The sequence below is a fragment of the Salvelinus sp. IW2-2015 genome, linkage group LG18 (assembly GCF_002910315.2).
Source record: "Salvelinus sp. IW2-2015 linkage group LG18, ASM291031v2, whole genome shotgun sequence".
NCBI classification, from domain to species: Eukaryota; Metazoa; Chordata; class Actinopteri; order Salmoniformes; family Salmonidae; genus Salvelinus; species Salvelinus sp. IW2-2015.
In genome coordinates, this window is record NC_036858.1 from 71234310 (window position 1) to 71262000 (window position 27691).

The following is a 27691-nucleotide window of genomic DNA, read 5'->3' on the forward strand; positions in this document are numbered from 1 at the left end:
AAATACAGGCCTTTATGATGGCACTATAAATACAGGCCTTTATGATGGCACTATAAATACAGGCCTTTATGATGGCACTATAAATACAGGCCTTTGTGATATTTTATTTTATTCTTCAGGTATTTTCCGGAGTCGGCCACCCAGGAGATGTTGGAGGAGTGGCGTCCACTGCTCTGTCCATTTGACGTGACCATGCAGAGAGCAATAGGATACTTAGAGCTCTTCCTCCCCACCACCCTACCCCCAGAGCTGCACCACAAGGGCTTCAAGTGAGAACACACACCTCTGCCACCTCCCCATAGGGTTGCATAGTTACGGAAACTCCCAAAGTGCACAGGTTTTTCAGAAATCCCAGTTGAGGGATCCCCTTCCAGCTTATTCCTTTCTGATTACAGGAACGTTTCTGAAATATTTCAACCTTACGACTTCCCAAAACTTGGATTTAAATGACCATTTCAATTTTATTCTTTAATAAAAAAAACAAATATGAACACTGTGTAAATGCCATAGTTGAGATGTATTGTGTGTGTGCAGTATGCTTCAGCTATGAGATGTGTTGTGTGTGCAGTATGCTTCAGCTATGAGATGTGTTGTGTGTGCAGTATGCTTCAGCTAATTGAGAGTGGGGTGTTGTGTGGCAGTACTGCTTCGCTATGAGATGTGCTTGGTGTGGTGTCGCACTTCGTGTAACTGCCTTCAGCTATGAGGTGTGTGTGCTTCTTCAGTTGTTGTGTGTCGAGTATTGTGTTGTTGGGTGTGTGTGGCGTATGTGTTGAGTGTGTGTGTGTGTGTTGTGTGTGTGTGTGTGTGTGTGTCGTGTGTGTGTGTGTGTGTGTGTGTGTGTGTGTGTGTGTGTGTGTGTGTGTGTGTGTGTGTGTGTGTGTGTGTGTGTGTCGCTTTTTTGGTTTAGTATTAGCTTCAGCTATGTGAGGTGTGTGTGTGTTTGTGCAGTATGCTTCAGCTTGAGGTGTGTGGTGTGTGTGCAGTATGCTTCGCTATGAGCTATGAGGTGTGTGTGCAGTATGCTTCAGCTATGAGATGTATTATGGTGTGTGCAGTATGCTTCAGTATGAGATGTATTGTGTGTGTGTGTGTGCAGTATGCTTCAGCTATGGATGTGTGTGTGCAGTTATTGTTCAGTATGAGTGTGTGTGTGTGTGTGTGTGTGTGTGTGTGTGTGTGTGTGTGTGTGTGTGTTGTGTGTGTGTGTGTGTGTGTGTGTGTGTGTGTGTGTGGTGTGTGTGTGTGTGTGTGTGTGTGTGGTGTGTGTGTGTGTGTTTGAGGTGTCTATTAGTGGCTTAAGCTATGGATGTGTGGTGGTGTGGCGCAGTATGCTTCGCTATGGATTGTGTGTGTGCAGTATGCTTCAGCTATGAGGGTGTGTGTGTGTATGCATATATGCTTCAGCTATGAGATGTGTGTGGTGTTTGCAGTTATGCTTCAGCTATGAGATGTGTGGTGTGTGCAGTATGCTTCAGCTATGAGATGTGTGTTGTGGCAGTATGCTTCAGCTATGAGACGTGTGTGTGCAGTATGCTTCAGCTATGGAATGTGTGTGGTGCAGTATGCTTCTGCTATGAGTTGTGTGTGTGCACTATGCTTACAGCTATGAGATTGTGTGTGGTGCAAGTATGCTTCAGCTATGAGATTGTGTGTGTTGCAGTATGCTTCAGCTCATGAGATGTGTGTGTGTGTGCAGTATGCTTCTGCTCTGGAAGAGGTAAATGTGTGTGTGCATGGCTTAGCTATGAGAGTGTGTGTGTGCAGTAATGCTTCAGCTATGAGATTGTGTGTGTGCAGTATGCTTCAGCTATGAGATGTGTGTGTGTGTGCAGTATGCTTCAGCTATGAGATGTGTGTGTGTGTGCAGTATGCTTCAGTATGTATGAGAGTTTGTTTTCTGATCACCAGGTTGTGGTTTGATGAGCTCATCAGCTTGTGGGTGGCAGTACAGAACCTTCCAGGTTGGGAGGTGGTAAGTTGGACAACATTCACTTGATTGACATACTGGTGTGTGGTAGTATTAGCCGAATGCTGTCTTGACAAGTTGGCACAAACGGATCTGGAACCARGCTATTGTAGTACAGTTTCCAACATTCCTTTTGATACAGAACTTTTAACTATTCGCTAGATATTCCTCAATTAAAGTTTTCCTTATTCATTTGTTTTTCCCCACAGCATCTTGTCAACCTGTTTGCCCGCTTGGCCAACGACAACATTGGCTACATTGACTGGGACCCATATATACCCAAGGTATGGACACTCCTCCATCAATAACATTTGTCTAGCTGTGCCTATAGAACTACCCCATTACTCCACCCCAATGGTCTCTTTTAGCAGGTCCCAATTCACTCCCTGCCCCTATTCCCTTGGTCTTAACACTTTGATGTTTACTGATCTATAAGGTGTAAGCAATACAGATATGCATAACGTTGAAGGGTTAGGGCCAAGTGAGCCAGTTGGGAGTGTCAAGTGTTTTTGCAACATGCTGAAATCTTACCCTCTTCATTTGACCTGTGACCTTAGTTGTTGGTGTGCATGTCATAGCAGACCAGACAGTCACTGAAAGTGCTGCCTGTTAGTGGCTCTAACTACTGTATCACATTTCCCTGTTGGTCTTCCTGGCTTGCGACATGTCTTTCGCCATGTTTTTATATTATTKCCCAACATGCCCTGATCTCAAATGTGATGTAATGAAATGGATGAAAATTATTTTAAAAATCCCACAAAAATATGAAATCCTGTGATCAGAAAAAGTAATTGGACAATGCATTCAATGACTCGACAGTAAAGTATTCATCTTCTTCACATGGATTTCTCCTTTTTGATTCCAGATCTTCACCAGAGTGCTGCGTAGTCTGAACCTCCCGGTGGGGACCAGTCAGATGCTGGTTCCCAGATACCTGACAAACGCCTACGATGTCGCACACGTGGTCCTCTGGGTCTCCGCTTTACTGGTCAGTCACTATTCACAATCAGTGTTGCCCAATCAATGCTTTTTATAGCTCTTCAAGTTTATTTCAATGTTTTCATGTATAATTGACGGATGGAAATTAAGTCAATCATTTTTAGAGGGGTAAAAATACAGTAATCCTACAATGCCAGATCACAACACAACATAATACTCTGGAATAAGCATAGTGCTATTCTGTTGGATACTGCTGTTTCCGGTAGACCTCCAGTCATTGGGCTAACGCTAGTTAGCATTGGCTCACGATGGAATGATAGTTGTGTTAATGGAATAATCCGTTTTGTTTTTCATGTTGTTAAGCATCTGTTGTTTGTGTGATGGCAGGGAGGCCCCAGTAAACATGCCCAGGCACAGCTCAGTGGCCTTTTCAACAGCATCACGTCTTTCTTCCACCCATCCAACCATGGACGCTGGCTGGTGAGTCACTGCAGCGCTCACTTCTACAATGTTTACCCAGACGGGCATCTCATTCTCCTAACAAACCTTTCGTTGCACTGGCATACCTGCACACTCAAATCACAGTGAAAGTGACTAGCTCTCTGAACGTGCCCCACATTCCCATTCCCCTTCTCTTTGCTCCGGAAGCTTCCCTAGGCCTCCTGGCAGTTCCCTCTCCAAGCCTCAGGGGTTTGTGTACATACCGTTCGTTCAGAAATAATGCCCTGATGACACATAAGAGAGCGGGAGCTGCCAGCAGTGCTATAAAAGGTCAGCCAGATATCCGGGGCTCATGCCATTCTTTTCTAGAAACATCCAACCTCCGTCATCAGACCAGAGTCTCAGGCTGCAAGCTGTGTCTTCACAGTCATACACAATCCTTTATTTATGGCAGAGGGACTCAGACCTTGATTCCATTACCAATACTTAACCTGGGATTCATTGAGCTTGCCTGACGCAATGGAAGCAATAGAATGGTCACAAAAATGCACACCCTGCTCATCCTGCACTCCAGGCAGGCTAAAGCAAACGCTCAAAGTTTTTGAACCCCATCAACTGGTGAGATGTTCTCCTGATTTGTTTTCAGGAGTTAGTCCTATTGCAGTGTAGGGGAATGGAAACAGACAATCTCACGCTCTTGTGATCTGTGTCCAATATAAAAGTACCATGCATCCTGAGTCGGCTAAAGTAAGACAGTAATGTACCTGTAATCTAGTCCTCGTCGCTATAGTGACGTAGAAAGACACGTCTTTTTTTTAGAATTCATCAAATGCCTTTGGCCAGCCCCCGACATTCCCAAGATATCTCATTCTGTCACCCAATAAGGGAACTGAATCTGGGACGGAGATATTTCAGTCTTTATTGAGAATGTATGGGTTCAACTCACCTGAGATAAACCTGTGCAAAATCAATAATTGACCTGAACCCATACTTAAAGTTTCTGTGCAAGTCAGTCTCTCCATGCCCCTTAGTAGCTGTTGGTTTAGTGGATTAGGGAACGTACACAAGGTCCTGCTGTTCTAACAGGGTACTGGTTCTAAAGCCATGCTGTCCTGACAGGGTATTGGTTCTAAAGCCATGCTGTTCTAACAGGGTATTGGTTCTAAAGCCATTGTTTCTAAACAGCTATTGGTTCTTAAAAGCCCATGCTTTCTAACAAGGGTACTGGCTTCTAAAGCCATTGCTGTTCTAACAGGCGTATTGGTTCTAAAGCCATGCTGTCCTTAACAGGGCTTGGTTGAGCATGCTTTGACGGGTATTGTTTAAAGCCATGCTGTCCTAACAGGGTATTTGGTTCTAAAGCCATGCTGTCCTGACAGGGGTATTGGTTCTAAATGCCATGCTGCCCTGACAGGGTATTGGTTCTAAAGCCATGCTGGTCCTGACGGTATTGGTTCTAAAGCCATGCTGTCCTGACAGGGTATTGGTTCTAAAGCCATTGCTGTCCTGACAGGGTATTGGTTCTAAAGCCATGCTGTCCTGACAGGGTATTGGTTCTAAAGCCATGCTGTCCTGACAGGGTATTGGTTCTAAAGCCATGCTGTGCTCAATTTCAGTGTACTTACAGATACTAAATGTAATTTACCTCAACCATGGAAGGCACGCTATCACCACACTGTCTGACACCCCTCTGTCACGTACCTGTCTGTCTTTGTCCTCATATCTGCCTCCCGTCCAGCTTCTCTCTAACCCTGTATCTGTCCCTCACACCTGTCTCTCTGTCCCTCACACCTGTCTCTCTGTCCCTCATGAGCTTAGATGGCTCTCAAATTAATCAGGTCTCTGCATATAAATACTTAGGGATATGGTTGGATGATCAAATGTCTTTTAAAATGCAYGTTGACGAACTTTGTAAAYKGCTAAAAATCAAGATAGGCTTCCTCTATAGAAACAGGACATGTTTGWCCTCTACAAATAGAAGACAAATTGTGCAAGCTACTTTTATGTCTGTTATAGATTATGGGGATATTATTTACATGCATGCTACGGCATCAACACTTAAATCGCYGGATGCTACTTATCATTGYKCACTTAGGTTTATTACGGGTGCTAGCTACAGAACTCACCACTGTGTTTTATATCAAAATGTGGGTTGGACTTCGCTGTCCGTGAGACGAGAACAACATGCTCTCGTGTTTGTCTATATAGCACTTCTGAATAAACTACCTTCTTATTTATCATCACTCATCACTATTATAATTAGAATTCTTAAAACCAGGTCTCAAGCATGGATTACACTTGAGGTCCATGCGATTTCCACAGAGTTGGGTATGGCTGCCTTTTCCTGTTTACGCTCCTTGCCTATGGAATAGCCTGCAGACTAAACTTAAACTTGGGACTCTTGTCTCCCTTGCCCATTTTAAACATTTATTGGAGGATTTTTGTATTGATTGTAACTGCTTCGGGTAATGCAAGTTCTTGTGCTGTTAGGGGAATGACCTGTGTGTAAATGTAACAATCTGCTGCTGTATTTTTATGTTATCTGTGATCGTTTTGTTTGTCTGGAGTAGTTTCTTAATCATTGTACCTAAACTCTATGTGTAAACATGTATACGCAGGGCCCAGCTGTAAAAGAGACCTTGGTCTCAGTCTGTGTTCCTTGTTGAAATAAGGTAAAATAATGTCATCACACCTGTCTCTCGAATCCTCACCTATCTCATGTACTGATACCGGTCTCTCTAGTCCTCACACCTATCTCTGTCCCTAGATGAAGTTGATGAAGCTGCTGCAGCGCCTCCCGGCCAGCGTGGTAAGACGGCTCCACCGGGAGCGCTACCGGAAGCCCACGTGGCTCACTCCGGTACCGGACAGCCACAAGTTGACGGAGGCGGACATCACGGCGTTCGTGGAGAGTATGATGCAGCCGGTGCTGCTGGCCATGTTCAGTAAGACGGGCAGTCTGGATGCTGCTCAGTCCCTGCAGAACCTGGCCCTCATGAGACCTGAACTTGTCATACCACCAGTGCTGGAGAAGTGAGTGAAATCAAGCAGTCAGTCAGAAGTGAATGGGCAGTGTTTCCCCTGTCGTTGTTTTGGTGGGGCGGTTCCCAGTAGATCTGTTGTCTTAGGGTTGGGCGATATAGCCAAAATATCATATCACCATATTTTTTTGACAGAATGGTGGTATTTTACAGTGGTGTAAAGTACTTAAGTAAAAATAATTTGAAGTACTACTTAAGTCATTTTTTGGAGTATCTGTACTTTACTATTTATATTTTTGACTACTTTTACTTTTACTTCACTACATGATGTACTTTTTACTCCATAAATTTTCCCTGACAACCAAAAGTACTCGTTACATTTTGAATGCTAAGTAGGACAGGGAAATGATCCAAATAACACACCTATCAAGATAACATTATTGGTCATCACTACTGCCTCTGATCTGGCAGACTCACTAAACACAAATGCTTCATTAGTAAATTATTTCTGACTGATGGAGTGTGCCCCTAAATTTTAAAGACAAGAAAATGGTGCCGTCTGGTTTGCTTAATATAGGGAATTAGAAATTATTTAGACTTTTACTTTTGATACTTAAGTATATTTAAACCAAATACTTTTAGACTTTCACTCAAGTAGTATTTTAGTGGGTCACTTTCACTTTTACTTGTCATTTTCTATTAAGGTATCTTTACTTTTACTCAAGTATGACAATTGGGTACTGTTTCCAACACTGGTGTTTTATGTTTATGAAAAATAGAAGTTAATAATTTTCTAAGTAGTGAATGACCCTAGGATGGCAAGTGAATCCTAAGTGGCTTTAGCAGGCTTTCTCCATGCTGATGGACTTCTCCTCAACCAAGCTAGGACAAACCTGACAGTAAAGTAGTCTCATAAGTTGAACTTTTTATTTATTATATTGTTATAGACTATTAAAAAGATCAATACCGGCATGTGGATCCATACCAGCATACCTTAAGATAGGATATATGGCCCAGCACTAATTTATCTGGTCTTCCTCTATAGAACCTACCCTGCTATGGAGACCCTGACAGAGCCCCACCAGCTGACTGCCACCCTGAGCTGTATGATTGGTGTGGCTCGCAGCCTGGTGTCTGGGGGGCAGCGCTTCCCCGAGGGCCCCACACACATGCTGCCCCTCCTCATGAGGGCTCTGCCCGGTGTTGACCCCAATGACTTCAGCAAGTGCATGGTGGGTAATAGAGTTCATAGAAAATAAGCTCTTGTAGGCCTCCTACCCTGGGGTTGCTTGGGTACAGATATTGTCATCATTTGGAAGTTGTCTCTGTGTGTGTTGCAAGTCTAAGTGTGCTCTCCCTCCTTTCTGCAGATAACATTCCAATTCATTGCTACGTTTGTTACTCTTGTGCCTTTGGTGGACTGCTCCTCTGCTGTTCATGAAAGGAGCGACCTGACATCGGTGGAGAGAGAGATGTGCTCAGCCTCTGCAGAGTTTGAGGACTTTGTTCTTCAGTTCATGGACAGGTATGAGTATGGAGGAAGTCAATATAGGACTCAGGTAGGGTTGCAAAGGATTGGAAACTTTACGGTACATTTTTACAGGAATTTGTCCATGGGAAGTTAAGCCCTGGAATTTGGGGAATTTTGCTTAAATTATTCAAAAATGTTAGCTTATAACATTGAACCTTTTTTGTGGGATATGCATAAGGCAATTCTAGGTCTTGTGACATATTTTGGTTAAGCTATCCCCAATTCAATGGAATTGCAACCCTTTGCATGCACAGTGCATTCTTCCATCACATGTGCAGCTGATTCTCAAGATCTTGCACACTAATGAGATACTATTGAGCCCACACTACTACACTGTCTGAGCCAAGGACTACATGCTTTCTGGTAAGTTTTGATTACAATACTAGGTGGGGTGAATATTTTTTGTTAAGTAGTAAATAGTAGCCTACATCAAAGTGTGTTTAAATAATTTCTAACTTGTTAACAATTTTTGCTAGTTTTTGCTACAATGTGGGTTTTAGCTTGTTTGAGCCTGCTAACTGAGGCGTGTTAATTCACCTGTTTCCATACATGTTTCATTAAAACATTTATCTTACAAAGAAGTTGTTTAATCTAACTGGTTAACTATTGATCTGTACATGGAATTGTATATATTTTTTCTTATCTTATCTTTTTCTTAAAATGCCACAGGCACTATCTGATGTGTGGAGATATTTCACTGCAGCTAGTGTAGAAGGAAAAGCTGTGTACATTTGCAAATACTGTGCCAAATCATATGTAAAGAATGCAATGGAGATGCCGAATCATCTGGCCAATTTTAGAAAGTTCCCTCAGCGCTCACAACAAGCAACCTCTGACAAAAGTCCCTCTACTTCTATTCGAGGTGAAAATGATGAATCAGACACCTTATCAATAGCAACAGCTCATGGTCCTCCTGGAATCAGAAGTTTTTTGACTCAATGGAGGAACGTAGTCAGAGAAATGCTGATGAATGTCTTGCTCGAGCTGTGTAKGCAACTGGTTAACCTCTGATGCTTACAAGCAATGTGTATTGGAAGAGATTTCTGAATGTTCTTCMCCCAGCATACACCCCTCCAACCAGACATGCTTTATCTACTCATTTTCTGGATGCAGAGTTCAAGTGAAGGTCAAGCAAATCATAGAGAAAGCAGACTGTATTSCAATCATCTCTGATGGGTGGTCGAATGTTCGTGAGSWAGGAATAATTAACTACATCATCTCCACCCCTCAACCAGTATTCTACAAGAGCACAGACACAAGGGACAACACACACACACCGGTCTCTACATTGCAGATGAGCTGAAGGCAGTCATCAATGACCTTGGACCACAGAAGGTATTTGCACTGGTGACAGACAATGCTGTGAACATGAAGGCTGCTTGGTCAAAAGTGGAGGAGTCCTACCCTCAGATCACACCCAATGGCTGTGCTGCTCATGCATTGAATTTGCTCCTCAAGGACAGCATGGCACGGAAAACAATGGATACACTCTAGAAGAGAGCCAAGGAAATGGTTAGGTATGTGAAGGGTCATCAAGTTATAGTAGCAATCTAACTCACCAAGCAAAGTGAGAAGAATAAGATCCCCACATTGAAGCTGCCCAGCAACACCCGTTGGGGTGGTGGTGTCATCATGTTTGACAGTCTCCTGGAGGGGAAGGAGTCTCCAAGAAATGGCCGTATCACAGTCTGCCGATATGGACAGCCCCATCAAGTGGATCCTCGTGGATAATGTATTTTGTGAGAGAGTGTATTTTGGCTGAAACTCCTGAAACCTATAGYAGTAGCCATTGCACGGATTGAGGGAGACAATGCCATCCTGTCTGATGTTCAGACTCTGCTTGCAGATGTAAGAGAAGAAATCCGTACTGCCCTGCCCACTTCACTGTTGCTCCAAGCAGAGGAAACTGCAGTTCTGAAATACATMAAAAAGCRKGAAGACTTCTGCCTGAAGCCCATACACGCCGCAGYGTACATGTTGGACCCCAAGTATGCTGGCAAGAGCATCCTGTCTGGTGCAGAGATCATCAAGGCCTATGGTGTCATCATTACCGTGTCTCGCCACCTTGGCCTGGATGAGGGCAAGGTTCTTGGCAGTCTGGCGAAGTAACTGGTCCTTGTTTGGGAACACAATCACCAAAGCACGCAACAGGCTGACCAACACAAGGGTTGAAGAATTGATGGCCATCTGGTCAAATTGAGGCTTTTTGAGCCTGACAACGAGCCATTCTCAACAAGGTTGGAAAGTGACAGTGAAGATGAGGCATCAGAGTCTGATGTTCAAGAGGTGGACATTGAGGAGGTCCAGGGAGAAGACATGGAAGCCTGAGAGGAAGACAACCAAAGCTTTAGTTTCTAGACTATCATTTCACAGATGTATGTTGAAAATGTCTTTGCGAGRTGCGATGGATCATTCAATATTCCCTTTTGTTGTTACGTGAAATCATCCCATGTGAAGAGTCAACTCATTTAATTAAAGTTCAAATCATAACTAAATTGTTTTTTTAAATTTCTGTTGGAAGGATTTAGTAATTTGCAATTGTCTACTTAAAAGGTTATTGTTTCTGTCTCCATATGATATGGTAAATATATCCAATGCAAAAAACATCTACATTTAAATGGTATTAATAATAATTTGCATATATTTCTGTTAATTCCCATATAAACTCAGCAAAAAAAAGAAACGTCATCTCACTGTCAACTGTGTTTATTTTCAGCAAACTTAACATGTGTAAATATTTGTATGAACATAACAAGATTCAACAACTGAGACATAAACTGAACAAGTTCCACAGACATGTGACTAACAGAAATGGAAGAATGTGTCCCTGATCAAAGGGGTCGTCAGTCAGTATCAAAGTATGTCAGTATCTGGTGTGGCCACCAGCTGCATTAAGTACTGCAGTGCATCTCCTCATGGACTGCACCAGATTTGCCAGTTCTTGCTGTGAGATGTTACCCCACTCTTCCACCAAGGCACCTGCAAGTTCCCGGACATTTCTGGGGGAATGGCCCTAGCCCTCACCCTCCGATTCAACAGGTCCCAGACGTGCTCAATGGGATTGAGATCCGGCTCTTCGCTGGCCATGGCAGAACACTGACATTCTTGTCTTGCAGGAAATCATGCACAGAACGATCAGTATGGCTTGTGGCATTGGCATGCTGTAGGGTGTCAGCGGATGAGCCTGCAGAGTACAGCCTCGGTGTAACGCTCATTCTTTCGACGATAAACGCAAATCCAACAATCACTCCTGGTGAGACAAAACCACGACTCGTCAGTGAAGAGCACTTTTGCCAGTCCTGTCTGGTCCAGCGACGGTGGGTTTATGCCCATAGGTGACATTGTTGCCGGTGATGTCTGTTGAGGACCTGCCTTACAACAGGCCTACAAGCCCTCAGTCCAGCCTTTCTCAGCCTATTGCGGACAGTCTGAGCACTGATGGAGGGATTGTGCGTTCCTGGTGTAACTCGGGCAGTGTTTTCTATCCAATAGTAATAATAATATGCATATTGTACGAGCAAGAATTGAGCACGAGGCAGTTTAATTTGGGAACGAATTTTTACAAAGTCGAAATGGCGCCCCCCTATTGACAAGAAGTTTTTAAGAAGAAATGGGATTCTTGAAAATAATGTTTTAGGATTTCTTCTTGGAAATGTTCTTGGCTACCGAACATTTAAGTACAGCAAGAAAACTAATTAAACCCGCATTATCTAGCTAGCTAGTTAACAATATATTACAATATTCTAGAAGTGTTAAATAGCTAGTGTTAGCTCATMAATTTTCAATGAGGAACTTGGCTGATGTTAACGTCGTTAGCTATGTTGGCTATAATGTTGTTACACGTTAGCTAGCTAACGTAGCTACCCAACTTACCGGTTGCGCAGTCCCTCTACCACCGCCTCTCCTACCATGGACGACACCTTCTCTCACTGGTCCATATGAATGGTCTCTCAGCTCCCTTCTTTTTAGCAGCCGAATTGATGTCAGACCACTATTTTTTTACGGCGGCGTCACTGTCGCTTGCCATACCCCCGTCGGCAGACACTGTCCCTTGCCTCGGCCACTCTCGCCCATCCTCTCTCTCTGCCGTGACCCCGCAGTTTTAGTCTCCCCATCTGCAACCTTTTCCTGGCTGCTATTTCCTCCACCATCACTTCAAGCTCTTGTTTATTGTGCTTTCCTTGGTTATCCATTTTAGTTTTTGATATAGCTAGTCTGATGGCTATAATGTGTGAACAAATAACGTTTGTTTTTGTTTATGAAGGGTTCGCAAGCCAACTACAAAAACAAATATTGAGACATGGTGCAGATAAATGTAATATAAATGGAAATATCGCTTTATTATAGTGGGCCAAATCCTATCATCCCTGTCACATCGGCTTATTTATTGGTTTCAAACACGTCACTAATGTCAATGCAACATAAGATGTTTATAAAGTTCATAAGAAAACGTTAAATTCCTAAGAACATTTTGACGAATTGAACTTACGAGCTATCTTATGAACTACTTCTTTTTTTTCTCTTAAACTTCTTACGTTTTTTTGTAAGTAATGTTTTGTGAATCTGCCCCCAGGTGTTTTGCCCTGATAGACAGCAGTACTCTAGAGCAGACCAGAGAGGAGACAGAGACAGAGAAGATGACCCATCTGGAGAGCCTGGTGGAGCTGGGACTATCTTCTACCTTCAGCACCATCCTCACACAGTGCTCTATAGATATCTTCAAGGTAGGCCACATAACTCACTGTACACCTATGCCTTTCTCACTGTGTGTGTCCTTTAAAGTACCAAAATGTGGAAAAAGTCAAGGGGTCTGAATACTTTCCCGAAGCCACTGTACATGCATGCGATTGTGATTGGATACATGCATGTGAATGTATCCTTTGGTTCATTTGTGTTGTTCAGGTGGCTCTGGAGAAGGTCTTCATCTTTGCCACCACCAACATCTTTGAGACTCGTGTGGCTGGCAGGATGGTGGCTGACATGTGCAGAGCAGCCTCCAAGGTTCACCCTGCACAGTCTTTGAAGCTTTTGGTACCACACTGCTGCAATGCCATAAACCAGCTCGCTGTCAGTAAGTGCTCACTAAGCCGGACATGTGTTCTGGATGTGTTCTGTTGGAGTGGAGGGCTATAAAGCCAATCTGGATTTGGTCTTAATTTGAGACTGTTGTTGATTTTGATATGGTGGGGTTAGAGTTGGGGAGAAGTGGGAATCAATGGATCGTTGTTCTGTGTTGGTCTCGGAGTATCTCACTCTGTTTCTTGGTTGTTGATTTCCAGATGAGGAGGTGTTGAGTGAGGAGGAACTGGATAAGGAGTTACTATGGAACCTTCAGCTACTGTCAGAGGTGAGGTCATCACCCTGCATCCATACTGACTGAGACATTCGCTTGTTCCCTTCACCTCTCAGTAGACTAGACACCAAACAGGAAACACTTTTGAAACGGGGGAGTTACTTACCTAAAGTTGTCCAATAAGAAAGCTCATTTTTTATTTTATTTTGCAAATGTTTTCAAACGTTTTCCTTTTGTGCCTTAATGAACAGAACACAGGGTGGTCCTGTATGTTCTCTCCTAACCCTCCTTCCCTCCTGTTGTCTCCTTGTCCTCCCCAGGTGACTCGTGTGGACGGGGACAAGATCCTCCCCTACAGCACCCAGCTGGTTCAGATCCTGCAGCTGACCCTCCATCTGAAGTGTAAACAGGGCTACACCCTGGCCTGTAACCTGCTGCATCATATCCTGAGGTCTACAGCTCTCATCTACCCCACAGAGTACTGCAGTGTACCAGGAAGCTTTCAGCAGCCCACACAGGACTACCTTCCCATCAAGGTACGTACAGGGTTAGAGGTACTAAGGTTGGTGTTAGGGGCTCTATAGCCCTCACCTTCCCCACAGAGAACTGCAGTGTACCAGCCCATATAGGACTACCTACCTACCCACAAGGTATCAAGTTCAGAACTTTACTTTTAGTTGTACATTCTCTAAATTCCTGCTTACCAAATTTCTACAACATTCTCTTTAGTGCGAATAACTTTTTGTAACCCAGACAGACCCCAAACAATGGCGATTGTAGAGCGCTTCTGTCCATTTCTATCACAAATTGTGTTACTTTTATTACTTTTTATGTGATCTCTTCCTGATCGGTTTGATCAGCCACTCTGGACCTTGTGATAGAAAGTGTGTAGGATGTTCACTCATGGCTCTACAATGTAGAGGAAAAACGGGTCAATTCAAGAGGTTACTACAAAATTTGTCAAAACATTAGTTTTTCCTTGGTCCTATGTCATTATAAATCACATTGAATTACTCTTTTCGATTTTTTTCTACAATATTATAACCTTAATATACTTGTACTTGACGTTGTTGATGAAATAAAAACGTTAATTTGCTGTGACCATAGCTAGTTTAGACTGTGCTGCTCTTGGTTGTATCTTTTCCATATTTTGCGTTGTGAGGTGGTACCATTTGGAGGTGTTTCCGCGGGTTGGACCAATCAAAATAAGCTTGATCCTCTAGTCATTTAATCTCCATATTCTTGACTTTCTTTGGCTATATTGGCGATAAATCAACATTGAGAGGGGCTGTTTCTATTGCGATTAGAGGGAAAGACCCATACACCATGAAACAGGATCTGATTGTCTTAGTGGAGGGTGAATATTGGAATTCGGTCTGTTTAATTTTGTAAATAAATATATATTTAGTCCCTGTTTTGTATTCTGCGGATGTCATTTAGAAAAATACCTTGTTTTCACTCACGAACCTGCAGCCACTAGTTAGCTTGTCAGTTGGTGTTCGAAGTTGGCGCTGTTCTGCCACGAAGCAACGCCACAGAGTTCTATGGAGCAGTGACGACATTCCATTCCATCTATACATGCTAAATTCTCAAAGTAAATCATCTAACTTTTGAACCATATATGGTAGAGACATGGGGTTTGGACTATTGTTTTTCGGACGCAATTCTCTGTTGAATGGATATTTTGTATAAACCTTGAATGACTGAATGAATGAATAATTGTATAGGTGAACACCTTGTTACCTTGTTAACCCACCAGACAGTTACACAACTCTCCTCTGTTTCTCCCTCCTGCCTCTCAGGCTTCYCGCAGCCCACCTCTTGTCCACATAGTCAATGAGAAGGGCCCATGGAGATAGATTGAGGGGACACCTCCCATCTTTGCCCATAGGAAGTCCCTTTACATGTTGAAATCCCTCCATGGTGCCACTCATGCCATGACAGGATTTTGTGGCAAGTGCGCCTTCTATCCCTCTCTATGGAAGGTCTTTGAGTGTGATCCTATTATGTCATCTCAGTAGAGGCATAATCTCTCCTTTCTCCCGAAGTGTGCACTTGTTCACTTCCCTTCATCGATTTGAAAGGAAATATCTGCTATATATGGATACTGCCTACATCAATCCAATGATTTTAAATGTGTGGGGGGTAGTGAACAAGTGCACACTTCAGGAGGAAGGAGAGAGCTGCTTGTTGGCTAGCTCAATGGATTAAAGTCTCTATGGCACTAGATGATAAGGTGTCTTGTCTGTTGTTCTTTGGATAGGTCTCCGTACTGCAAGACAAGCAGGGCTTTGTGAACAGTGTGTGGGGTGTGTTTTCTATATATATATATATATATACATATATATATATGTGTGTGTGTGTGTGTGTGTGTGCGTGCGTGCGTATTTATGTGTGCGACGTACCGATTCAGCCAAAATGTGCTTCCATCTTTAGGATTTGCCCCAAGGCCGAGCGTCGATAATGCGTAGATGCTGCTCTGGGGAGTTCGCGGGTCCTTTATAGAGATCCTTGATGAAAACCTGCTCCAAAAATATACAAAAAGTTKAATGGCCGTGATAGGAGAAAACTGAAGATGGATCAACAACATTGTAGTTGCTCCACAATACTAACMTAAATGGCAGAATGAAAAGAAGGAAGCTTGTACAAAATCGAAAATATTTCAAAACATGCAYTAAGGCACAAAAGTAAAACTGCACAAAGAATGTGGCAAATCAATTAACTTTTTGTTCTGAATACAAAGTGTTATGTTTGGGGCAAATCCAACACATTACTGAGTACCACTCTTCATATTTTCAACCATAGTGTCTGCATCATGTTATGGGTATGCTTGTCATTGGCAGAGACTAGGGAGTTTTTTCGGGTGGGGGGGGCACCATCCTAGAGGAAAAMCTGGTTCAGTCTGCTTTCCAACACATACTGGGACAGGAATTCACCTTTCAGCAGGACAATAACCTAAAACACAAGGCCAAATATACCCTGGWGTTGCTTACCAAGATGACATTGAATGTTCTTGAGGGGTGTTAGGTTCTTATTTTTCAGAGTAAATAACTCACGKACACTATAGAAGCTTTAACCAAGTTTAATCATTCCCCAAAGGTTCTGTACAGCTGAAAACAGACAGCTAAAGATTTGACTTCACCGTTTATATGCATCCTACTTAACCTCTCTAGGGTATGTGGGACGGTAGCGTCTCACCTCGTCAACAGCCAGTGAAACTGCAGGGCGCCAAATTCAAAACAACAGAAATCCCATAATTAAAATTCCTCAAACATACATGTATTTTACACCATTTTAAAGATACACTTGTTGTAAATCCAGCCACAGTGTCCGATTTAAAAAGAAAAAAAAAGAAGAAGAAAAAAGGCTTTACGACAAAAGCAAACCAAACGTTTATGTTAGGTCAGAGCCAAGTCACAGAAAAACACAGCCATTTTTCCAGCCAAAGAGAGGAGTCACAAAAAGCAGAAATATAGATAAAATKAATCACTAACCTTTGATGATCTTCATCAGATGACACTCATAGTACTTCATGTTACACAATACATGTATGTTTTGTTCGGTAAAGTTCATATTTATATCCAAAAATCTGAGTTTACATTGGCGCGTTACGTTCAGTAGTTCCAAAACATCCGTTGATTTTGCAGAGAGCCACATCAATTTACATAAATACTCATAATAAACATTGATGAAATATACAACTCTTATGCATGGAATTTTAGATCCATTTCTCCTTAATGCAACCGCTGTGTCAGATTTCCCCAAAACTTTAAAAAGTTATATTACAGTTTGTAGAAACATGTCAAACGAAGTATAGAATCAACCTTTAGGATGTTTTTAACATAAATCTTCAATAATTTTCCAACCGGAGAATTCCTTTGTCTTCAGAAATGCAATGGAACTCAAGCTAACTCTCACATGAACGCGCATGGTCAGCTCGTGGCACTCTGGGAGAGACCATACTCAATCCCCTCTCATTCTCCACCACWTCACAGTAGAAGCATCAAACAAGGTTCTACATACTGTTGACATCTAGTGGAAGCCGTAGGAAGTGACCCCATTTCCACTATCTTGGATAAGCAAAGAGTTGAAAAACTAAAAACCTCAGATTTCCCACTTCYTGGTTGGAATCTTTCTCAGGTTTTTGCCTGCCATATGTGTTCTGTTCTACTCACAGACATCATTCAAACAGTTTTAGAAACTTCAGAGTGTTTTCTATCCAAATATACTAATACTATGCATATCCTAGTATCTGGGCCTGAGTAGCAGGCAGTTTACTCTGGGCACGCTTTTCATCCGGACGTGAAAATACTGCCMCCTACCCCAAAGAAGTTAAGACACTCCCCTTTCTCTCAATCCTTACATTTTATGTCTCTACAGGAAGCTAATAAAGAGGGTAACAGGATTCCAAACATTTATTACTCTCTTAAGATAATCTTTCCTCACCTCCTGACCTCAACCCTCTTTCATCTAATACACAGATGTCCATCTGTCTTCCCTGTATCAACACATCGCTCTCCTCTCCTCCATCAAACACATTCCAAAGCCTTCTTTCTTCTGAGAACCATTAACTTCTAACATAACCCAGTCTCATTTCCTATCATTCATTTAATATCTCAATGTTCAAAGTTTAGCACATCCCAACAGGGGCCTAGTTACAGTTTTGACTTAAATCGCCTTGAAAATCTTCAAATGGCTGGCTAGCAATGATCAACAACGAACTTATCAAAGCTTGAATAATTTTTWWAAGAATGTGCAAATATTGTACAACCCAGGTGTGCAAAGCTCGTAGACTTACCCAAAAATACTCATAGCTGTAATTGCTGGCAARGGTGATTCTAGCATGTATCGATCCAGTTTCCAAGTGCCTTTTGATGGTGTAGGAAACTGTACTCACTGACACCTTGGCTCTCTTTGCAATTTCTCTAAAGGAAAGACCCACACTTTTAAGGGTTATAATGGTCTGTCTGTCTGCCTTTGTTAATTGCCTTTTTCTCACCATTTTAATAGCAATATACTACTTCCTGCAGTACAACACTGTCCAAATAATGCTTRAGAAGGTGTAGTAACACTCTGTTCCAACACTGCTTTTATACAGACAGAGGGTTTGTAAGTAATCAACCAAAGTTTTGAGGCTTAATTTACTTCCATTGCTGCAGAACAGCTGTAAGTTGTTAACCCATTACTTGTTCCCTGAAAATGCCTTTTTTTGTAACTCTGAAAAATACAWTCTTTTTCAGTTTTTGGTAAACTACATGATTTTTAAAATTATTATTATTATATTTGACCTCTGGCAGTTTACTGCTTACCTTTACCATTTKCAGGTTATTCACTGGACTTGAACTGCTTACATTAATAAAAAAAACTGGAAAAATGGGGGTGTTCAAAAACTTTTGACCAGTAGTGTATATAATATTATATATTGATCTCAACCTTCTCTCCCTCTGTCYAGGACTGGGGTCGTCCGGGGGACCTGTGGAACCTGAACATCCAGTGGCACGTCCCCAGTGTGGAGGAGACCAAATTTGTGTTCTATGTTCTGGACCTGATCTTACAGCCAGAGCTGCTGCGACTGCAGAGATACGCCCAGGGGGAACGGGACATGACCAGGTGAGGGGGKACAAACAGACTGTGTGAAGGCAGTAAGAGGGTCCTATTCATCAGTTATCAAACAGAAGAAAACGGACTGTAAGACTACCTAAACTTGTCCAATAAGAAACRCACATTTTTGTTTTCATTTGCGAAACGTTTTGCTACGATATGCCCTAATGAATAGTTGGGACCTAGGGGATTGCCAGGTGAAGGCACATTAAACAGACCACGACAAGTCTGGAGCAGACTTGGATAGGATACTGTACACCAGTGGTCATCAACCGGTCGATCGTGATCTCCAAGGCATTCCTAGTCAATCACCAAACATTTCTGTAGAAAATCCAATGATAAAGRCATWAAGGCTTGAGCTCCTTTWATTTTTGTTATGTTTGTGTGTTGCGCTGTTGACGGTAGGTGCTCCTGATTCAGAAGCCCTGCTGCACCTGGTAGGCAAAGTGTTCCCATTTTCAACCATTTAATTTGTCTGAAACGACAAACTCAGCGTACCGGGCGGATCCATGGAGATCTTGTGCTAATATCAAGTGTGCTACTGCTCTGGCCAAATCGAATAGCTCAAATGCTCTACTACAGCTTATCCACATCCCCGCTACGCCATTGGTTTCGATACTCAGCCTACATGAGATCTGAATACTTTAAAACCTATTACCAGAGGGAGACTGTCAAAGAGCTACTGTTTTTATGAGTGACTTTATTCAGCACTGTCAACACTGTATTTAGTCAACACTATTACAAAACATAAAAATGCGCTTCTCTCTACTTCCACTCTTGCTGCATCTGCTAATGAATTAGTAGTCAAGTGTATCTATAGCTCTGCGTTTTAATTATTAACAGCAGCTCATTGTCTATTTAATGTAGAGGAAATATTTAACTTTCTCTGGTCATAGGTGAGAGGCTGCCTGCCTCTCACTCCCTTCACTGAGACCTAATCCGTGTTCAAAAACATTGGGGAATTTGGAAATCTACGACTTCCCGAGCGTTCCAGACAACTGGGGCCGGGAATCTTTGAACAGGCCATCCAAGTCAGAAACTCTGGCATCTTTCTAAGGCTCCGACTGTTCTGACTGAAGATCACTGACGTCATTATTTGATCTAGTTCTCTGTTGTCTTGAAAGCACCATGACCATCAGATGCCGGTACCATCATTCCTGTAAAATAAAAAAGCAAATAATTTCAATTTATGCTCAGCTGTGCCTCGCTAAAGGTACACCAACTGATCTATTTTGTTATCACAGCTCAAATTTTGAAATATGCTATGGTCTGAGAAGAACAATGTTGGCGGGCCAGGCATATAGCCATTATGCTGTGATAATGTATTAGGCCTACTGCACAAACCTCATTCCAACAGAACTGTTTTTCTTAAGTAAATGTTTTAAAAAAAATTGTCATGTTTAAAAACAATTCTGAGCACTATATCTTGGCTTGCTTTGTGACTGCAAAAGTGCTCTACACTAATCTAAGAACCAACTAGTGTCCTGTTGTCCCACGACAAGTTTAGGTGGTTTCACTCTGTTTCAAACGTGTTCTCCCCACTTAAAACACCTCCGTTCTGCTTTATAATGTGTAGTCAGTGTTGTGGACCCTGCATGTAACTAATCCCATTTTTCAGGGATGACGTCCTACAGAGTTTGTCTATCGTACAGCACTGCCTTCTCGGAGCAGGAAGTCTGTTTCCACCGCTGCGAGGAGAGCCCATTCCAGAACTGTGAGTAGTACACAGTCAAGCTTAATTAATCAAATGTATTTATGAAGCCCTTTTTACATCAATAGTTGTCAGTGTTTTACTACAGTGTGTTTTAACTATGAAATGTCTCTTTCTCTGGCAGGGTGACTAGCATGGTGAATCTGGGTGAGACCAACCTCTTCACAGGAGTGTCTTATGGTGAGTTGCATGCTTTAGCTCATAGTCATTATTCTGAGGCCTTGGTAACAGACAAAATGGTCCTTGAGCCTTCATAGTTTGCAGTATCACTCACTTGTTGTGGTGACAGCAGTAATTATATGTTGATTTTTATTGTTCCAGAGACATGTTTGCGTGCATGTTGTTATGTAAAACCTCAACTCTCTCTCCTCTTCCAGATGTGTCCAGAGAGAACTACAGAGATGCTATCTGTAGAGTGATGAGGCAGTTGCTACGTGAGTAGTGTCTCCTCCCTTCCTCCTGTCTGTAACCACAAACTCAACCCTAATAGTGTCTCCTCCCTCCTGTCTGTAACCACAACTCAACCCTAATAGTGTCTCCTCCCTTCCTCTGTCTGTAACCACAACTCAACCCTAATAGTGTCTCCTCCCTCCTGTCTGTAACCACAACTCAACCCTAATAGTGTCCCTCCCTCCTGTCTGTAACCACAACTCAACCCTAATAGTGTCTCCTCCTCCTCCTGTCTGTAACCACAACTCAACCCTAATAGTGTCTCCTCCCTCCTGTCTGTAACCACAACTCACCCTAATAGTGTCCCTCCCTCCTGTCTGTAACCACAACTCAACCCTAATAGTGTCTCTCCCTCCTGTCTGTAACCACAACTCAACCCTAATAGTGTCCCTCCTCCTGTCTGTAACCACAACTCAACCCTAATAGTGTCCCTCCCTCCTGTCTGTAACCACAACTCAACCCTAATTAGTGCCCCCTCCCCCTTCCTCTGTAACCACAACTCAACCCTAATAGTGCCTCCTCCCTCCTGTCTGTAACCACAACTCAACCCTAATAGTGTCCCTCCCTCCTGTCTGTAACCACAACTCAACCCTAATAGTATCTCCTCCCTCCTGTCTGTAACCACAACTCAACCCTAATAGTGTCCTCCCTCCTGTCTGTAACCACAACTCAACCCTAATAGTGTCCCTCCCTCCTGTCTGTAACCACAACTCAACCCTAATAGTGTCTCCTCCCTCCTGTCTGTAACCACAACTCAACCCTAACAGTGTCCCTCCCTCCTGTCTGTAACCACAACTCAACCCTAATAGTGTCTCCTCCCTCCTGTCTCTAACCACAACTCAACCCTAATAGTGCCTCCTCCCTCCTGTCTGTAACCACAACTCAACCCTAATAGTGTCCCTCCCTCCTGTCTGTAACCACAACTCAACCCTAATAGTGTCCCTGCCTCCTGTCTCTAACCACAACTCAACCCTAATAGTGTCTCCTCCCTCCTGTCTGTAACCACAACTCAACCCTAATAGTGTCCCTCCCCTCCTGTCTGTAACCACAACTCAACCCTAATAGTGTCCCTCCCTCCTGTCTCTAACCACAACTCAACCCTAATAGTGTCTCCTCCCTCCTGTCTGTAACCACAACTCAACCCTAATAGTGTCTCCTCCCTCCTGTCTGTAACCACAACTCAACCCTAATAGTCTCCCTCCCTCCTGTCTCTAACCACAACTCAACCCTAATAGTGTCTCCTCCCTCCTGTCTGTAACCACAACTCAACCCCAATAGTGCCCCCTCCCCCCTTCCTCTGTAACCACAACTCAACCCTAATAGTGTCTTCTCCCTCCTGTCTGTAACCACAACTCAACCCTAATAGTGTCCCTCCTCCTGTCTGTAACCACAACTCAACCCAATAGTGTCTCCTCCCTCCCTCCGCTCTCTAACCACAATTCAACCCCAATTGTGCCCCCTCCCCCTTCCTCTGTAAATAACAATTCAACCCCAATTGGCCCCTCCCCCTTCCTCTGTAACCACAATTCAACCCCAATAGTGCCCCCTTCCTCTGCAACCACAATTCAACCCCAATTGTGCCCCCTCCCCCTTCCTCTGCAACCACAATTCAACCCCAATAGTGCCCCCTCCCCCTCCTCTTGCAACCACAACTCAACCCCAAAAGTGTCTCCTCCCTCCCTCCTGTCTCTAACCCTAATAGTGTCTCCCCCCTCGCCTCCTGTCTGTAACCACAACTTAACCCCAACTAACAGTGTAAAGCTGTCCAGATGTAACTAACAGTGTAAAGCTGTCCAGATGTAACTAACAGTGTAAAGCTGTCCAGATGTAACTAACAGTGTAAAGCTGTCCAGATGTAATGTTTTTTTAAATGTCTTTGTGTCTTATCACTGTCTTCACATGAAGACCTAATATGTGAAATGGGATGCAACCAGCAAAGTTACATCTATATGCAGATGATACAGTCATATTCAGAGGTCATGAATTTAGTTTTTTGTATATTCAAAATCAGTTTGAGACCATAAAGGGAGTCCTGCAGTGACTGAAAAGCAGTCTGGAGCTCTTCAACAGCCTGAACCAGAGAAGGAGCACATGWATATATATGTGCTCCTTCTCTGGTTCAGGCTGTTGAAGAGCTCCAGACTGCTTTTCAGTCATTCCCTTTATGGTCTCAAACTGATTTTGAATGTACAAAAAACTAAATTCATGACCTTTACCAGAGCTAGAACTCTGCCAGAGAAGGTTAGCATTGTCACATATGGTGGYTTATCTGGGCTTTTCCTGGTTAAATAAAGGTTAAATATATATWTTTTTAATTAAACAAAGACATCTAAAACCGCCCCCTAAAACCGATCTACGTCATTTCACTTCATGTCAACATAACGGTTGGTTCTGTTTTATGTCCCCAGATCACATTCTGGAACACTCCGAGGACGACACCAAGTCTCTATTCTCCATCATCAAGATCATCAGTGACCTGCTACACTTCAAAGGCTCCCAAAAACACGAGTTTGACTCTCGCTGGAAGAGCTTCAACCTGGTCAAGAAGTCCATGGAGAACAGGGTGAGAGATATAGCTAGGACGCCGTGGTGGAACTTGTGTGATTGAATGACATATTTCTCTTCAGTGAATGAATGCTGGTCATGTAAGGCACCCACAGACTTATCTAACATATATTTGTAAGAGTTTAGTTTTTCATTTTGAATTTATTCTAGTGTAGACTTCTGATTAGTACAAGGCCCTTGCCAAAAGTAGTTCATTACATAGGGAATAGGGCCCAGCCGTGGAGGTCGAGACAGAGAGCGCCAGAGAGCAAGAGCGCCAGAGAGGCAAGAGAGCAAGAGTGCCAGAGCACGACAGAGAGCGCCAGAGAGAGCCAGAGAGACAGACAGAGGTCCTACCTCATGCTGTAGCATAACTCTGTCGATCAGTAGGGCTCTGATGTGCTGCTTCCTGCATGAAGCTTTAGGTGGAACAGGAGGAGAGAAATTAGTACTACTGTCTAGACCAAGGCTGGGCCCTATTCCCTATGTAATGAACTACTGTCTAGACCAAGGCTGGGCCCTATTCCCTATGTAATGAACTACTGTCTACACCAAGGCTGGGCCCTATTCCCCATGTAATGAACTACTGTCTAGACCAGGGGTGTCAAAGTCAAATGGACGGAGGGCCAAATAAAAATTTAGCTACAAGCCGAGGGCCGGACTGTTCGAATGTTCATTGAAAAAATTTTAAATGACGCATATAGTCTAGTGAACCTAATTGAACCTACTGAAAACCTAACAAATATATTCCAATATGATCAGATAAATAAAGCAATATTTTCTTATGGCTCTGTCAGTAATCTTTAATTTTCAACAGAACACAAACAAATTTCCTTTATATAAAATCCCCATAACATGAACATTAAATGAAAGAAACCGGTATTCAAGGCACCATCAGTAGCCTATATTTTCTATTTAGCAAAAGTGGGCTAAATTTACTTCAAAGAAAAAACAATAATAGCAATTTTCTATCATCCACTCAACTGAAATTTTTTAAAATATAATTGGATTGAAATACAATAAAATAAAGTGCAAAAATCTATTAATCAAAAACAACACTTGTTTAAGGAGAAGTAACATGCAGTGAAAACAAATATTAAACTTTAACTTTTAAACTTGAACTGAGTAAAAACTCTAAATATGTGATTGCACAGTAATGTTCACTTGTTTGAGGTTGAGGGTGATACTTGGTGGTGTCCCATCTTTTCCACAAGTTCATCAATGTTCGGGGTAAGGCTCTGAGCTGAGGAAATCCTCAGAATTGAGTGGAGGTGTTCAGCAGTAAGTCGACTTCTGTGTGATGTTTTGTTCAGGTTCATCAAAGAAAACAGTTGTTCACACAGGTATGTGCTGCCAAACATAGACAACGTTTGAGCAGCCTGGATGCGCAGCTGGGGCATTGTGTCGGGGAGGAAACGGGCGAACTCCGCAGCACCCACTGCCGCATATTTTGCCCTCAGTGCATCATTGCATTGGAGGTCAATCAACTCCATTTGGAGGTTTGGTGGTGAGCTTTCCACGTCAACAGCAAATGGGTTACCGAGCGTTCCAACCTGCTTTTTTGTGCTTCAAAGTCAGCAATCGGCGTCGAAAGTCAGCGGCAAGCATACCTATTTTATCAGCCAACTGTGCGCTCGGGAACACACTGGTAGAGAGCTTCTCTTTCATGGTCTGGCAGCTGGAAAGTGGCTCAAATTTTCTTTCCGCATCTGCGTCTCCCACGAGTCAGTTTGGTTTTAAATGCCTTCACTGTACTGTACATATCAGAGATGACATGATCCGACGCTCAGCTGCAAGTTCATTGCATTCAGATGACTCGTAATGTCACACAGAAAAGCCATTTCACACAGAAACATTTCGTCTCGGAGTTGTGTTGTGTCTTTCCCTTTGCTGTCCAAGAACAGACAAATCTCCTCACGAAGCTCGAAACATCTTTGAAGCACCTTTCCCTGGCTTAGCCATCGCACCTCTGTGTGATAAGGCAAATCACCATGCTCCGTTTCTAACTCCGTCAGAAATGCCTTGAACTGCGCGTGATTCAACCTTTGGCTCTGATAAAGTTAACTGTGCGCGTGATGATGCTCATTACATGCTCCATTTTCAAGGCTTTACCGCACAACGCTTCCTGGTGTATGATACAATGATAAGCTGTCAGCTCACCTGTCGCGTTTTCCTCTTGCATCTTTTCCCGTATCTTCGCCACCAGTCCGCTCCTGTGTCCACACATCGCAGGTGCTCCGTCGGTTGTCAAACCCACGAGTTTTTCAAGGCAGCTCCATCTCATTTACACATCTTGACACCTCTTCATACAAATCATCGCCCGTAGTTGTGCATGCATAGGACGTAAAGCCAAAAACTCCTCTGTCACGCTTAGGCTGGAGTCCACTCCGCGGATGAAAATTGACAACTGGGCAATGTCAGAAATGTCGGTGCTCTCATCCACAGCCAAGGAATATGCAATGAAATCTTTTCCCTTTTTCACAAGCTGCTCTTTTAGGTTGATGGACAACTGGTCTCCTCTCTCGGCAATGGTGTTTCTGCTCAGACTCACATTTAAAAAGAGTTGCCTTTTTCTGGCAAACTTCGTCACAAACTTTAATCATGCAGTTTTGGATGAAATCCCCCTCCGTAAATGGCCGGGCTGATTTAGCGATCTCTTCTGCCAAAATAAAACTGGCCTGACAGCAGCCTGCCTTGTGATTTGGCTTTTTTGAACAGAGCCTGTCGAGATTTGAGGCCTCGTTTTAATTCCTCTGCCTTTTGTAGCCTTTTGTTCCATGTCCATATTCTTTGTTTTGTCCGCGTGTTTCGTTTCATAATGTCGTCTCAGATTATACTCTTCAGTACCGCCACACTTTCTCCACACAGAAGACACACAGGTTTTCCAGCTTACCTCCGTGACATATATCCGACTCCACCTTGTTTGAAACCCCCGGTTCTCAGTGTCCACCTTCCGTTTTGCCTTTTTGATGGGTATCTGAAAGTTAATTTTACTGTGATGCTTGACGACTGCTGTGCCAATAAATATTGAAATGAAAGCAGCCTACTGCTCGGTGCGTCACCGTTGGCATTTGTGGAAATGTAGTATTGGTGCGTGTAAAAGATCTGCGGGCTGCCGCTTGCTGCGGTCTGCGGGCCGTTCTAATAATAAATCAAGATCATCCAGGGGCCGTAAAAACCTTCCGCGGGCCGGATGTGGCCGCGGGCCTTGACTCTGACATATGTGGTCTAGACCAAGGCTGGGCCCCTATTCCCTATGTAATGAACTACTGTCTAGACCAAGGTGGGCCCTATTCCCTATGTAATGAACTACTGTCTAGACAAAGGCTGGGTCCCATTCACTATGTAATGAACTACTGTCTAGACCAAGGCTGGGCCCTATTCCCATGTAATGAACTACTGTCTAGACCAAGGCTGGGTCCCATTCCACATGTATGCTACTGTCTAGACAAGGCTGGGCCTATTCCCTATGTATGAACTACTGTCTAGACCAAGGTGGGCCCTATTCCTATGTAATGAACTACTGTCTAGACCAAGGCTGGGCCCTATTCCTATGTAATGAACTACTGTCTAGACCAAGGCTGGGTCCCATTCACTATGTATGAACTACTGTCTAGACCAAGGCTGGGCCCTATTCCCTATGTAATGAACTACTGTCTAGACCAAGGCTACGCCCTATCTCTATGTAATAGCCTACTGTCTAGAACCAAAGGCTGGGCCCTATTCCTATGTAATGACTACTGTCTACACAAGGCTGGGCCCTATTCCTATGTAATGAACTACTGTCTAGACCAAGGTGGGCCCTATTCGCCTATGTAATGAACTACTGTCTAGACCAAGGCTGGCCCTATTCCCCATGTAATGAACTACTGTTTAGACCAAAGGCTGGGCCCTATTCCCTATGTAATGAACTACTGTCTAGACCAAGGCTGGGCCTATTCCCTATGTAATGACTACTGTCTAGACCAAGGCTGGGCCCTATTCCCTATGTAATGAACTACTGTCTAGACCAAGGCTGGCCCTATTCCCCATGTAATGAACTACTGTCTAGAGTCCGACAAGGCTGGCCTATTCCCCATGTAATGAACTACTGTCTAAACCAAGGCTGGGTCCCATTCCCTATGTATATGAACTAGTGTCTAGACCAAGGCTGGGCCCCATTCCCCATGTAATGAACTACTGTCTAGACCAAGGCTGGGCCTATTCCCTATGTAATGAACTACTGTCTAGT

At 43.3% G+C, this 27691-nt stretch overlaps 1 protein-coding gene across 1 annotated transcript in view; it reads left to right on the top strand.

Moving 5' to 3' along the window:
- LOC111978017 (proteasome activator complex subunit 4B-like) overlaps positions 1 to 27691 on the top strand; it is a 109039-nt gene that overhangs the window by 36971 nt on the left and 44377 nt on the right. The window contains 17 exon segments of the mRNA XM_070448206.1: positions 120 to 269; positions 1912 to 1975; positions 2179 to 2253; positions 2835 to 2957; positions 3296 to 3388; positions 6117 to 6382; positions 7376 to 7562; positions 7701 to 7855; positions 12435 to 12585; positions 12764 to 12932; positions 13141 to 13208; positions 13475 to 13690; positions 18607 to 18764; positions 20374 to 20469; positions 20591 to 20646; positions 20844 to 20900; positions 23325 to 23479. Coding sequence (XP_070304307.1) covers positions 120 to 269; positions 1912 to 1975; positions 2179 to 2253; positions 2835 to 2957; positions 3296 to 3388; positions 6117 to 6382; positions 7376 to 7562; positions 7701 to 7855; positions 12435 to 12585; positions 12764 to 12932; positions 13141 to 13208; positions 13475 to 13690; positions 18607 to 18764; positions 20374 to 20469; positions 20591 to 20646; positions 20844 to 20900; positions 23325 to 23479 — 2239 coding nt within the window.